Below are 14,576 nucleotides of genomic sequence, written 5' to 3'. Positions count from 1 at the left end.
CTGGCGAAATGCTCTTTCTTACTGATAATTTCATTTACTTATTCACACATACTTTTATTCCTGGTCATCTTGCCAAGGTTTTCATTGTTTTTATGATCTTTATAATTTCAGGTGGGCATATTGAATGTCAGAGACATATTATTTTTTCAAGTTCAATAGCAAACATTATCTCTTTATCTAATTATCTTAAATAAATGGATTATTGCAGGAGTAAAGAAGTTACACCAAAGAATCTCACGTTTTTATCTCTGGGTGAGGATTTCAAATTAAGTTACATAGACCACGCACTTTCAAATGGTTCATTGAGTGGCCCAAACTGGAAATACACATATTGATCCATTTTATTTTTTCTCTTTTCTTCAACTGTAGTATGGGAAATCTTTTTTACCTACCTTCTGCCTTCAGATCAGATTCCTTGCTTTTAGGTATTAAAAAGCTATTCTAGTATATTGCTGTTTCAAACTTCGAAGTCGCATCTCTCCTTCCCAGCATGTGTCAGGCCACATTCCAAAAGACTTAGAATGCAAGGGTCACCGTCTGCAGTCTGTATCTCTGCCTCCTCCCTCTTCAGAGTTTCCCTTCCTCTGTCTGCTTCGATGGGAAGAAGAGACAGGAGAGATGGCAAAGGTCTTCGACTTGTCTGGAGCTGTTGTGATTCTCTTCTGATTAGCTGTGGATCATTGTCACCAGGATCTTGGGGTAGGAGGTCCAATGCTGATTCATTTGTGGGTTTTTAGGGAGCCCTGGAAGGCACTTCATCACTTCAGAGTTCCCTAACATGGGAGAGTCCCCCCAATTCAACCAACGTCATTCAAACCACCCACCCACAGCACCTGCTGATAATTCACCGTTAGCATTTTGTGCCTGAAATTTTTTTCTGTGACTGGCAGCCCTCTTATGTGGAGTGACAAGTGGATGGCTTTATACCACCACCTTCTAAAATTCTACTTACTTCATGGGAAACTCACTTATCCTCACTCCAACAAGAGATGGAAAGGCCAAGTGTCCGTGGCTACCCCTTTAGCCTTGTCACATCCAGTCAGTGCTCCTTTTCCCTTGCCAGACCACCCTACCTGCGGTTCAGGCAGACATCCAACCAAGGAATGGGGAGACATCCTCCCCTTGTCACAGATTGCTTCCATCTCTTGCCACTCCCCTCTTTTCCACCATTAAACACATTTCATCTTGGAGATAAATGTGACTTTATATGAAGTGACAGCAATGCTTTTATGATATGGAAGAAAATTAGCAGTCACCATGTAGGGCATAAATCCATGAGACTCTTTAAGACGGGTGGCGGTGGGAAGGTTCAGCCTACGTCATCGTGAGTGGAAGTGGAGTCCACTGCCACGAGAATAAAGGGGGATGTCAAGAGTGGAGGGAAAGAGCCAATTTGGGACAGACACAAACATAGCAGAATAGCATCTGCCACTTGGAAAGACATAGTCGCACGAGATAAAAGAATGAATGCACTCCACTGATGTGGCTTTCAGAACGAAACCTGGCAGTAAGGAACAGCCATATATAAGGAAGTTACAGGACAAGGAGGCGAAGGGGACATGGAGAAAGTCTCAGGAGCCAGGCCGGGCCCTGGCCCAGGCCCAGGCACCGCCTGAGTGGTGTAATCGCCTTATCTGTACACGTGTGTAACCACTCACTCACTAGGTGTCTTTTTCTTTTCAATCTTCAGGAAGAGGCAGCCAGAATTCTCGCCCACCAACCAGTGTCCGTCGGCACATGTGCAGCTTTGAAAACCCCCACACTGCAGTGAATGTGTAAGAGAAGCTGCATGGAAAAATATAGTGGTTTGCCCCTTGCTTTCTCTCTCCTGGGTTTTTCCACTTTCTAACATGGAAACAGATGTGGTGCATGCCATCGAGAACGAGGAACCACTTGACGTGCCGTGGTTTGCACGACTGCCGTAATTTGATTGTCCATCGTTCTTAAAAGGACACTGTCAAGTTGTTAGTCTTTTCTGCTTTTTTTATGTTTTGATGCAAGATGCAACACTTTTTCTGATTCTGGAGATTCACTTTTGTTTGTGACTCCCACTCACAAGCTAGAAAGTGAATTTTCTCCCTTCACACGGTTGTCAGCTTCATCTTGGCAAACAGAGCTTTTTCTTTTATTTTCTTTTATTTTGCCTTTTTGCTGCTGCTCAAATGTTTGAAATGATACTGTCTGCATTAAAATAAAGTAAAAGCCATAACTCGGACTTATGGAAGAGCTCTATAATGTCCGTTTGAGATGGTGGGTGTCCACAGGAGCCTCGGCTGGGTGCCTTCCACTCCCTGGGGAGCACAAAACACAAGTTTTGTGATCCCCACAAGCAGTGAGTTTTACAAAAAGGGGAGTAGTTGTTTTCCCAGAATTCTGAGTGCTTTTATCAGATTTTTCCTATCTGATAAAAACGGTGCATGTTTGGTCCAATTTTTGACCTTTAGATCTTGACAGTGTCTCTTTAAGTGAACAAAAGAACATGAGCCATCTTCAATTCATTGTGCACGGAGTCTGTGGTCATTTTCAGCTGTTCCTTTACAGCCCTTCAAACTCCTGGGAGAGTCAAAGGTACACATTCCTGCAGCAGGAGGGAGCCCACTGATGAGGTGTCTGTGGCTTGAATTGCTCTTCAGATGAAAAGAGCCCAATTTGTTCAAATGTTTACTCCTGAACCTGGCCATGAAGGCTGGTGAATGGGGCCATAGCGTCTCTTCTCTTTACTCAGTGGAGTGCATTGAAAGCCAATGTTCTGATAGTCCCTTAAAAAGCCAGAATAGAAAGAGTGTGATCTCAACTAAATTTGACTGACTCTTAGAGGAAAAAAAAACGGTAGCCGTGCCAGTTTGTTTCAGGTGGTGGATGGAAGGCTCCTGTCCGTCTAGATCAGAGCCACTGTAGTCAGCTTGCATGTATTCTCAGTAGCTCTCCCAAGTCAAAAGGCTCTGGGTGTTCGTTGCACCATGGATTGAGTCTGACCAAGGACACAGCAAAGATCTCCTTCTTATGCAGTTGCTGGCTGCCTGTCAAAAGAGATTGATGGGAAGAGTAAATGTGCTTGTCCCATCACGACAGCAGGGCCAGAGAGAGGAGAGTCACCTAACATTTCATGATGTAAAGGTGAGTGCCTAAAAGCAAAAGCAAAGGCTGAGCGGCACGCCTGGCAGAGACCAAAAGCAACGATCGGCAAAACTAATAGGTTCATCTTTAAGAATTTTTAAAACAAGATTTATTTAAGCTTTCTTTCTGAAAAACTATAGAGAATAAGGAAGATATAGGTAGCTTTGAAATATCATAGACTAAGAATAGCTATTTTTAGCCTTGGTTGTTTCTACACAGAAAAATCAAGAAAAATATGTTCTTTCTATGACCTTCAGATCCCACAGCTTTTATGAACAAGGAAGGCAAAGGGACTAGTAATGGAAATAAAGTTGCCCACGGAACCATTATGGTCTGCCTAGGTCTGTCTTGCCTCTGACTAATAATTCCAGCAGAGCAACTAAACTGCCCTGTATTTCCAGGGCAAATTGTGAGGGTTCCAGGTAGAGCCGAAGAGCATCAAATGACTTGTTATTAAAATCGTAGGTCTGGTAGCATGGAGCACAGAAGCAGTAATAATGCTTGACCTGATGTTTCTTCATAAGGAACATAATCTAGGTAGGCTCACCTATCCTTCCTGGAGGAATATAATTACATCTGGTATACCACTACTAAACCAATGTAATGTCTTAAATAAACTTTGGCATGAGAATTTCTTTCTTCAGAGAGTAATCATGATTAAATTGAACCAAAGGTTGTTTAAGATGTGCTTAGGAAAAGTTTAGTAACCATGAGAATCTGTTCTTTGGTTCAAAATAGATTCATTGATTTTCTTAAGACAGTAGACCCTACACCCAGACAAAGTTTATGAGACCTTCCTTACTTTATTGACTTTAATGAGGTAATATCATTGGTGTTGTCTTTTATCCTGTATCATATAGCTTTAGGATACAGAGTGTGGTTGATCTAAAGATTCTTAGAAGAGGACTGTAAATTTAGACTTTGTAGTATTATAAATTTCAGCAAGCCAAATGGTTCTCTGACTAGCTTATGATGTTAGAATCAAAGAGGAAAGGGATAAAATTCATAATGTCATTTAAGATTTAATATCAGCAGAAAGTCCAAGTTCTTATGTAATCAAAAAGCATTTGTCTCCAATAACACATTTAGAGATTCTCTACCTTACAATGAGTGTTGAGTCAAAAGGTGAGAAATTTTCATTATGTTCAGATAGGCTCACAGAGAACACATAGTGAATATGCAGGTTTTTCTGGAAAGCTTTCAAGAAATGGATCTGGAATCAGTGGGGGTCCTTTGTATTGAAGGCTAACTTGGAGTTATCTGGGAAAACAGGAGTCTGGTTCAAATGGTGTCAAATAGTTCCTGTGCCTGAGATTCTACAAGAATCACTACTCAAACAATATCCTGGTACCAGCTCCCTGAGGCAAGTAGAAGTGACATAATGGGACAGCGCATGCATTTTCTGGCACTCCTTTTGGACCGTCTCCGTTGAGGCAGACCACCCCTTCTTTGAAAGGTCTCGTGTCCCAGCTACAGCTACAGGGCCACAGAATTGCCTGCACACCCGTGGCTTTGATTTGTTTTCTTAACTGGGTGAGCCGTTTGCTCCATGCTGTGACTCAATGACTTTTCCTATTTCCATTTTCATTTTCAGAGGAAACAAATGCTAACCTCCGTGGGTTCCATGGAATGAGTCTGCCCTCCTTATGCGATGGTCTTGCCTTGTCTGTGGGCTCTCTGGATCCCATCCTTATGTCTGGTGTGAAGCTATTAAGCCTAGTGGCGAGGATTTGAATTGGACATAAGGGAGACAGGTGTTGTGTAAGCTTCCCCCTCAGGCAGCTTGTGCAGGATGCTTTCCTCCTGTTCTGAAACACCCACCCACTGTTATTCCTATTTTAGACCTCTCTGGAGCAGAGAGCAGTGTACTCTGCAGATGTAACTAGTACTTACTGAAGCAAATAAAACAGGATCACTCCGAACACCAAAGATATACTAATCTGTTTACACCACCCACTTCCAACTATTCTCTAAAGTGCTGTAAATATTGTGTTTTCTGTTTGGGGAGGGGGGCGGTGGTGGTGGTAATACTTATCTAATGAAAGAAAAGCCAAAGCAAGCAAGGTCCCAAAACTGTTGTGTCTGGAACTGCAGCCCCAGGTCTGCTTAGCTCTGCATACTATCAATGGATATCATCCTCTCCTTCCTCTCCGGGCGCACAGGGTGTTCCTCTAATAGTTTCATTATCAAAAAATATATTTAGCCACCCAAGGTAGTTACCTCAGATGCTACTGTATTTGATCTTCAAATATGAGATTGGCCTGATACTTGTTTTGAAGTTAGAGCAAGAAGGATGGGATGCTTTGTGACAATTATGTGGTGTTTCTAGACCAGGTTGCTTTTCTTAAGGTTAAGAAACCAAGTAAAATTAAATAATAGAAGGAAAAAAACTGGTGGCTGAAACACAAAGTATCAAAGTTATCTGAGAATCAATAAAAATCTTATTTGTAGCAGTATTTCATTCTTATAGTATGTTTATTCCTGTTTGCTGCTCCATATTTTATACATTTTTCTCTTCTTACTATCACACAATGGGTTCCTATTCTTTGCAAACAGGATAATCCCTTTTCACACCAAAACGGTTGTTAAACCTTCACCTGAATCTATGATAGTATTTATACTTTATTAGTGGCCACTCGATCAAAAAAACAAAAAAACAAAACAAACAAACAAACCAAAAAACCTTCTGAGTTTAGTTACACTTTTATCTTAGAGCACCCTTCATTATAATAGCATTTGCATTCATTTAAGAATAGCAGTGCCTAATCTACAATGACATACTATTGACTCAGTCTAAAAACAATGCTTACTGCACATTTAAACTAAGGACCATTTAGTTAGAAATAACTAATTGAAGGACCATTAGTTTGAAATAACTAATCCAGGGACCAAAGATTATATTCTGTGCTACAGTTTCTATGAGAAGATACATTTCCTCCACTATCTCTGGACTTTCAGAAGCAATTTATTTTGTCCTTAAAAAAATTAATTTTCTTAATCTGATAAATGCCCTGGGACAGTAAAGCTGTTTCCTAATTAAACAATACTTTACAGCAAATCTAGAACAAGACTCTGAGGGAAAGAGAAGCTGCTAATTTTGATGGTCAGGGTGAAAATCTCTTACCACAGGAATAAAAATGGTATTGAATTAAAATAGAACTAAATTGTGATTATATCTGTCTGCAAGGTGATTGATAATAGCTTTAACAAATGGAACCACATGATTTAAAAAGAGGCCCATGTAGAACTCCTGGACATTGAGGAAAACAACTCATAAAAGTGAGTGAGTAAAGTAAGTCCCAGGAATACAAGGATGCCCCTTTTGCTATTATATGTAGAGACAGGGCAGTGTTTTGTCGGGGGTGGATAAGCCTGCTGGTTGAAACAGGGGCAGGCTGCCTCTCAAGGGACTTTATTTATTTATTTATTTATTCATTCATTCATTCATTCATTCATTCTCTTGGGACCTTTTGCACGTTTACTTTTTTAGTCCCATCCCCTGATCCCCTCCCTTTGGCAACTTGTTCTCTATATCTGTGCATCTGTTTCTATTTTGTTTTGTTTATTCATGTGTTTTGCTTTTTTTAGATTCCACATATAAGTGAAATCATCCAATTTCCTACGTGACTTATTTCACTTAGCATAATACCCTCTAGTTCCTTCTATATTGTCGCAAATGGCAAGATTTCATTTTTTATTGTTGAATAATATTCCATTACATATATGTATATATACACATATGCACACACTATGTCTTCTTTAGCTATTCATCTCTTGATGGATATCTAGGTTGCTTCCATATCTTGATTATTACTAGTAATGCTTCAATGAACATAGGGGTGCATATATCTTTTTGCTTTCAAGAGACTTGTTTTTTAAAACACACACACACATGTAGCTAAATGAATATGCAAGGCAGCCTTTTAGTTTAAGGATTTTCTTAATGAGCATTGAAAGGCAGGTATTTGGAGAAGGAAAAAATTTCCATTGTAGTCGAAAGAGGATGTAAGTCGTTGTGATCGGATGAAACACTGAAGCATATTTAAGCAAAGCAAGAGGCAAATAGGCAGTTTCCTACTCTCTGGAAGAGGCGTCCCGAATGTATAAAGAGAGAAACAGTGTGAGTAGAGTGGGGCATGGAGGAAATTGAGAAAGATGAAAGTGGGAGGTGAGCTCATCTAGAGTTTCAAACTCAGAGTAGGAACTGTGGGTTCTGGTCTTGCCTTTGGCTGGCTGGTTGGCTGCCTGTTCTGGCTGGGATCACCACCATCCTGCTCTTTAGTTTGCTCAACTGGGAAGAGAGTCGGGTATTTTAACAAGATAGTGTGGAAGATAATGAGTTAGTAATTTTGCATTGACAAATACTTATAGAGTCTCAGGGAATATATTAAGCATATATTTAAAAGAAATAATTTTTACACAGTAGTTTTGGGAGATGAAATTTTTCTTAGATCGTTAAAAATACAGTATAGATTATCCGATATATGGAGGAACTACTTTTTTCCCCAAATAATGACATCAAATTTTAGCTGTTACATGTATTTTAGAATCTTTATATCCAGAATTTTCTATAATAGATATCAGAATTTTTATAAGAATCTATACTTATCTGACTCACTTCACTTTTCAAGATGATAAAATATGAAATGTCAAAACATTATTGTTATCATAAATGTAACACTCACATAATTTTTGAGGTATTCACTCTTATATTTTCAAAATGACTAAATAAAGCATTATATTAACTATTAATCATTTCCTACATTTTTCTAAAGAAATTACTATGATACAGAAATCTATTTTACACATCTAAGAAAAAATGTTCATGTTTCCTATTTATTTTAATGTCACAAATGTGTTATTATTGTGCTACTTTCTCTGATGTTTTCATGGATACAGAAAAAAGCAAACAAAAAAAACAGAAGGAAAAAAATACTGATTTAAGTGTTAACACTGTTGTTATTAATAGTACGCTCTGGTAAGGTACCACCATCTGCTAAAAGTTATACAGAAAATAAGCTGAAAATCTGAAAGACCAGAGTTATTACAACATACAAAATAGAATTTGTAGTATATCCACACAAGACATCTCATCTTTTTTCCTCCTTTTTCTATTCTATTTGGTTGGTTTATGATGATCCCATGCAGATGAAAGTTGATAAGGCTGGAGGGGTCCTGGTGCCCTAGGATTTTTCTTCACCAAAGCTCAATGAGGAAAAGGCCAGGGAGGGGTCTTTATCTCAGTAAGTTCTGCTTTGTCTGAATATTAATTTTGTCTCATTTGCACCAAACTATACCAGAGGACTAAAGCAGGATCTGGACATCGTATTTTCCAGGGCTTCTTGGTTTTACCTCTTTTCAAACACACCCGGTTAAAAGTTCCCAGTATGACAAGCTGGCTGATGTGAAGCAGAGCCCTTATGTGGATTGTGATACATTATACGTATCGGGAATAATGCTTTGAAATAAAAAGAAAATCAAAGTTATGAAACACTTGAATGGAGCGTGGGTCTAGGTTTTTCTACCATCTGCTTTTTTTCTCCTCTGCACAGATGCCATGTATGTGAGCACGCTGCTCTGGTGACAGGAAATACCTGCATATCAGAACGGGCAACTGAGAGGGTGGATTTTATAACCTGGAGGACAATGAGAGTAGCTTTACATGTGGGTTTTAATTTGTTCCAGGGACTAAGAACGAAGGAAGGCAAGCGCTATCCTCATTACATTCTCTTATTCATGTGTTACTAAGATTTCTCTTTTAATTTGTTTCCTCCATCCATTTTAGAATTTTTCAAAGGCTCGCATTGAGCAACAGTTTTATCATTGCCTTAGATTGTGCATGTGTGATTGTGTAATAAATTTGTGAAATCTTAGACCTAAATGAATTTAGCTGCTTCTACAACAGACTGGCATTTCTCTGCTATGACTTTTCTCAGGGTCGGAATGTCCAGCCTTGTCTTGAGGTGGAACGAATCACTGGCTGCAGTTTCAGAGGCAACCTGTGGTCACTGCAACTTTTGGCATTGAATCTGTGATAAGGGGAGGTTTGGAGTGTGGAGGACAGGCGTACAGAGGAGAGGCCAGTGAAATTGCATTGAGCTGGGTTTGCAAAATGATTTATATGTATTTGATCCCGTGTGCATGATATGTCTGCAAATAAATCCATCTCTATTTTATTCATAGTTCTAATGGCAAGTCTGTGTCATGGTCTGAACCAGGTGGAAGACAGGTGCCCAAGGCACAGCACATGTGGCACCGTCTCTCTGTGCACGTGAAGACCAATGAGACGGCCTGCAACCAAACAGCCGTCATCAAACCCCTCACTAAAAGTTACCAGGGCTCCGGCAAGAGCCTGACCTTTTCAGATACCAGCACCAAGACCCTTTACAACGTGGAGGAGGACGATGCCCAGACGGTTGGCTTCAGCGCCCCCAGCAGCCCTTCCATGGTGGTGCACCGACGCGTGCCAACCGCGGTGAGCACACCGCCTCTGCTGCCGCACCTAGCCGCAGAGGAGACCCCCCTCTTCCTGGCCGAGCCCGCCATCCCCAGGGGCTTGCCCCCTCCACTCCAGCAGCCGCCGCCGCCGCCGGCGCTGCCGCAGCAGCAGCAGCAGCAGCAGCAGCAGCAGCAGCAGCAGCAGCAGAAAAAATCCTTAATGGACCAGCTACAGGGAATGGTCAACAATTTCGGCACCGGGGTCCCGGATTTCAACGCGGTGCTCGCAGTCCCGGGGGTTCCGGGGAACGGGGTGCGGCCCCTGTACCCGCCCCCGGCGCCCCCGCAGCACCTGCAAATGCTCCCGCTGCAGCTGAGCACCTTGGGGGAGGAGCCCGCGTCCCCGGCAGCCGAGGACGAGGACGAGGACGAGGACGACAGCGAGAGGTTTAAGCTCCTCCAGGAGTACCTGTACGAACGGGAAGGGAACACGGAGGAAGACGAACTGGAAGAGGACGAGGAGGACCCGCAGGCGGCCAGCAAACCCGCCCCGGAGGATTCGCCTGCTCTGACGCCTCCGTCGCCTTTCCGCGACTCGGTGGCCTCGGGCAGCTCGGTGCCCAGCTCCCCCGTGTCCGAGTCGGTGCTCTGCACCCCTCCCAACGTGACCTACGCCTCCGTCATTCTGAGGGACTATAAGCAAAGCTCCTCCACCCTGTAGGGAGGGGGCGACCACATGGAAAAGCAAGAGAAGTCAGGGAGCACCAGCACCTCTGGGATGTGCAGAAAGCTGGGAGGAGAAGCCTGGGAGTGGAGGGGCGGAGTCCGGAGGGGAGGGGACGCTGCCAGGGCCCCAAGTGAGGCGAGAGGGCGCTGTACTCCGCAGGCCAAAAAGGATCCAGGCGAGGATTCCGATCCTTGAATGACTGACAAGGCTTCTCTGGGAAGAAAGGAAGTTCTGACAAAGCACAATCCCATAGAGTATAGAACTTTTATCACAAAAATAAATCAATAAAGTGAAATCGACAAAAATAATCTCTTTTGGACGCTCGTGCATAGATATACGTGCCCACATACACTTGGTCAGTTTGAAAAGGGGCAGCACACGAGGACCAGCCCATTGAATCATGAGTTCACCTCTTGGTATTCGTGGTACTCCTTGTGGACCTGGTGGAGACTGGACAGAGCAGGTGGGTGAAGGAAGGGCGGGCATGGAACCATCCAGGGAACAGATGATGCGATAGCAGCTCATTTCTCCGTAGCTGGGCTTCCTCCTGGGCCCACAGACTCCTAGTCTTCAGTAGACTCTCAAACTGGCCCAGTTAGGGACCTCTCTTCACCCTCTGCACCCGATCCGGTGCCAGCCTTCTTGTCACACGTGGAGAAAGCTGCATGGACAGCCTGCTGCTTCATGATTTCTCTCTGTTTAGGAAAACAGGAATAAGAGCAAAATCATCACCAAAAAGTGCTTCATTGGGAGTGCTAAGGGAGGACGGAATGAGAAGCAAGACAATAATATACAAGCACGGAGCCTGGAACAAAATCAGTCAGCACAATCAGCTTCCATATTTGACATTCAGTTATCAATAATTTTGGGGAAAGTTTAGAACAAGAGATTGTTTTAAGAGTGGCTGAAGACCTTTTGTGGATCAACTTGTGTTTGTGCCAAGGGGGCTCACCTTTGCCCTTCAGTTAAAGAGAACAAACAAACAATGTGGCAAAATCGTTACCTTCCATTTACTGTAGCAAACAATACTTACCAGTTGAACTTCTAAGATGCAGTATGTGTATTTGGTGCCAATGTTTCTCCTATGTACTACAGAAACAACTCCATCTTTGAATTTAATGGTGTACTCATAGCAACTATTATTGGCAAATTAAATGTTTAATGACAAATAATTCTTTCCTATTGTTACAGAAGTCCCTGTAACTAGTGAGTGAATGTGTTCCTGTGTTCTTGTATACACGTGATAATAAAATTTGTGCAATGTAATGTCAATCTAGCTGCAACTAGAAAATTGTCTTTCCAATACAATATAGATATGTTTATGTTTCTATAGTGTTTATACACCATTGTCACCAATATCTACAGGAGCTCTTTGAAGGTTTGAGTGTTGTGGTGCAATGTTTTTCAGATGATCCTTCCTCTTCTAAGAGGGAACTTATTTTTCAGATATTTTATGATGTGGGAATATGTTATTAACGAAGTTTCAGGTTTGAAAACTTGTTATATTGAAAGTTCAAAAAAACTGTGGGTAACAATTAAAAAGCTACGTTTTATAAACTTGCACATGTCATTATTAAAACATAAGACTGAAATGACAGCATTTAGATGATTCCAGGTTACTTTAGATTTTTAAAAACATTTTCCACAGCTACTTGAGCTTTATAGGCTTAAAGCATATACTAACTTCTAAGAATGCTCATAAGTTCTCAAATTATTTATTCATCACTTTTGCTTTCTTTTAATTTTTACTTCCGTGGACCTTTGTTCCTATATTTTATTGTCATAATTTTTCTTCATATTTTTGTTATTTGCTGTGTACAATATCCATGTATGTGCAATCCAGTTGTTTCATGTTTGCTTTCTCCTTTTTACCACTAATAAAAGAGCTTTTTCTTGCTGTTTTGATTTCTTCTATTATTTGTAGAATAAATCTTATCCCCTTAAGTATCTTCGTTTATGCTTTATGTTCGGTCATATTTTAAGATGCCCCCTTTGCTGAAGCTGCTGCTTTCTCAGCTCACAATCATCGTAGAATCTTGAAATATCCACCACATCATTTGTTCAGAATTTTATATCAACCCCAATGTCTGAGACTCACGTTTCTCCTATCACGCCATAGTCTATTGCCAAGTTTAGTCAGTTCCATACCAAGAATGGACTGCCTTTCCTTTAAAAATTATTTTATAACACTTTTGATAGAAAGATCTCACGACTGAAACATTAATTTTAGTTCCATATTTTTATTGTAATGAAACGGAATGAAGAATATGGATGGTTTCAATGCTTAATAGGTGGTCTACTAATGGGTAAACTAGCAAGAGAAAGCATGTTTTGTTTTGTTTTGTTTTTTTTATCTTGATGCCACTAACATATGTCCTTTATATCACAGGACTTGTGCATTTGGATTTTTTGAAAGTAAAAATAGATCAGGAAAACTGCTTCTCCTATTTAGATAATATGTCAGTTTGTTCTGAGGTTTTTGAGACGTTTGGTGAATACCTTCAACAGTGGTTACATTATTACTCTGAATGCCTCCTCTTATCATGATTACAAGTTTTCCTGACTACAATAGAGTACTAGCTCTTATATCATAATTGTTCAAAATTGGAAATGGACGCATACATATTCTATACCAAAAGGGCAGAAACTCTTCACCTTAATGTATGTGCTTATACACGTTGTTTAGCTTCTTGTAGAAATGTTTTCCTTTGGCTTGTTACTGCTTTTTGTCAAATAATCTTGAAAGTGCTGTATAATAAACATTTTCTATTTATTAAATGTGTATGTTCCTTCTCTATACTTCGTAAGAGTTACATTATTAGAAATAGAAAGAATTCCAATGGTTTGATTTTGCTCAGAACCTGTCTTCTAAGTGAAAGTTGAGAGCACCATACAAAATCTGTGGACCAGAAAGATGACAAATTAGAGCACAGTTTGATTCTGAGGAAGGCAGTAACTTAAGCTTTAACAGTTTAAAATGAAATCCAAAGTTAAAATTTTCAGTGCCATGGCAACACTGTCATTAGTCTTTTTCATGGAATGCATGAGGCTTGACAAACTTCCGGATCTTCAGCAGAGTTCTGGAGACAATGGCATCTAAAAGCCCCCATATTTGTTTTATCTGTGCTCTACAAGACTTTTCTCTCCTTGGCTCACACTCTAGGAGACCAGGTTTCTTACCTTGCTGATATCCTCTCGCTCATCCCAAGCGTGATTCTCTTACATTTCAATGGAGACTTCGCCGGTCTTCAAAACAAGGGAGCCTCTGTTATTCACATCTTTTGCCATAAGATGCCTGCACAGTTAAGCATCTATCCACCAACTGTCACTCAAAGAGAGAACAGGGTAGTACAAGGGCCAAATCCATGAGATCGTGATGTGTTTAGATGGTAGGAGGAAGCTCTATAGAGGAAGGCTGATGTTGAATAAATGATCAGACTCAGGGTTCCAAGACACCAGGGGATTCTTCATTAGGCCCAGAAAATAGAATAAGAAATTATGAAAGGAGAGATTGGTGTCTCAGAAGGAAAAGTCATAGAAGAGAAAATGAGAGACAAAGGAAAGAGAAGAAAAGAAGAAAAATGAAAATGTTTCAAGCGTGTAGTCCGAAGATACACCTGTGTATCACGGTAAATCATTAGGGCGTCCACCTGGACAGTCCAGAAACATCACTATAAGGAAGATGTTTAGAAAGGTTGGGATTGGGATCCAGATAACACAAATCATGTACGAGTAACTGCCCCAAAAATTTCTGCAGAGGATACTCTGAGAGGGAAATCAGAGAACGGGGGAGCGAGATTTTATTAACCTGCTCCATGCCAGACATTTTGCTCGGTTCTTTGCATTCATTCTCATTTAATCTTAGAGCACCGAAGTGACTTGCCCAAATTCTCTCCACTGGTAAATGGCCTGGCAGGAATTCAACACCCATCCTAAGCCAGTGTGGAGCCTGTGATTCATCTTCTTCCCAGAGCCCAGGATAGTTGATAGGAGTTAGTGTCTGTTAGAACTGCTCCCTTTTTTCTGTTACCACATTTTACTCGCATCCCCGACCCCATTATAATTTACATGGCTCTTTCTCTCAACAGACTGTAAGTTCCTTTTTCGCTTGAGATCCATTTTTCTTCCTAATTTCTGAGCCTCAGGGCAAAGCAGACGCTCAGTAAACGTTTGTTGAGAAAGCAAATGAGTGTTGCAACACCACAGAGTTTTTGCAGCTCGATTCTCTGAAGATTTATTTCCAGATCCTTATGGGGTCCAGAGCTCTGTGTTTCCACCTACTAATCCTAACTCT

At 41.1% G+C, this 14,576-nt stretch overlaps 1 protein-coding gene across 4 annotated transcripts in view; it reads left to right on the top strand.

Moving 5' to 3' along the window:
- GRM1 (glutamate metabotropic receptor 1) overlaps positions 1–10,364 on the top strand; it is a 325,790-nt gene extending 315,426 nt beyond the window's left edge. The window contains exons 8-10 of one of the 4 annotated variants that reach the window (XR_005649480.1): positions 1,691–1,775; positions 9,336–9,709; positions 9,755–10,364. Coding sequence is in view for 2 of the 4 variants with exons in the window: in XM_039846960.1 (XP_039702894.1) it covers positions 9,301–10,276 (976 nt within the window). In the remaining 2 variants the exon portion in view is untranslated. Of the gene's footprint in view, positions 1–1,690; positions 1,776–9,300 lie in introns of all 4 variants that reach the window. The other 3 variants (XR_005649479.1, XM_039846961.1, XM_039846960.1) reach the window with 3 other exon arrangements.
- Positions 10,365–14,576: the final 4,212 nt, after the last annotated feature.

The sequence above is a fragment of the Pteropus medius genome, unplaced genomic scaffold (genome assembly GCF_902729225.1).
Source record: "Pteropus medius unplaced genomic scaffold, Ma_sr-lr_union100, whole genome shotgun sequence".
NCBI classification, from domain to species: Eukaryota; Metazoa; Chordata; class Mammalia; order Chiroptera; family Pteropodidae; genus Pteropus; species Pteropus medius.
Note: the sequence above shows the minus strand (reverse complement) of the source record. Positions and strands in the feature narration are given on the sequence as shown.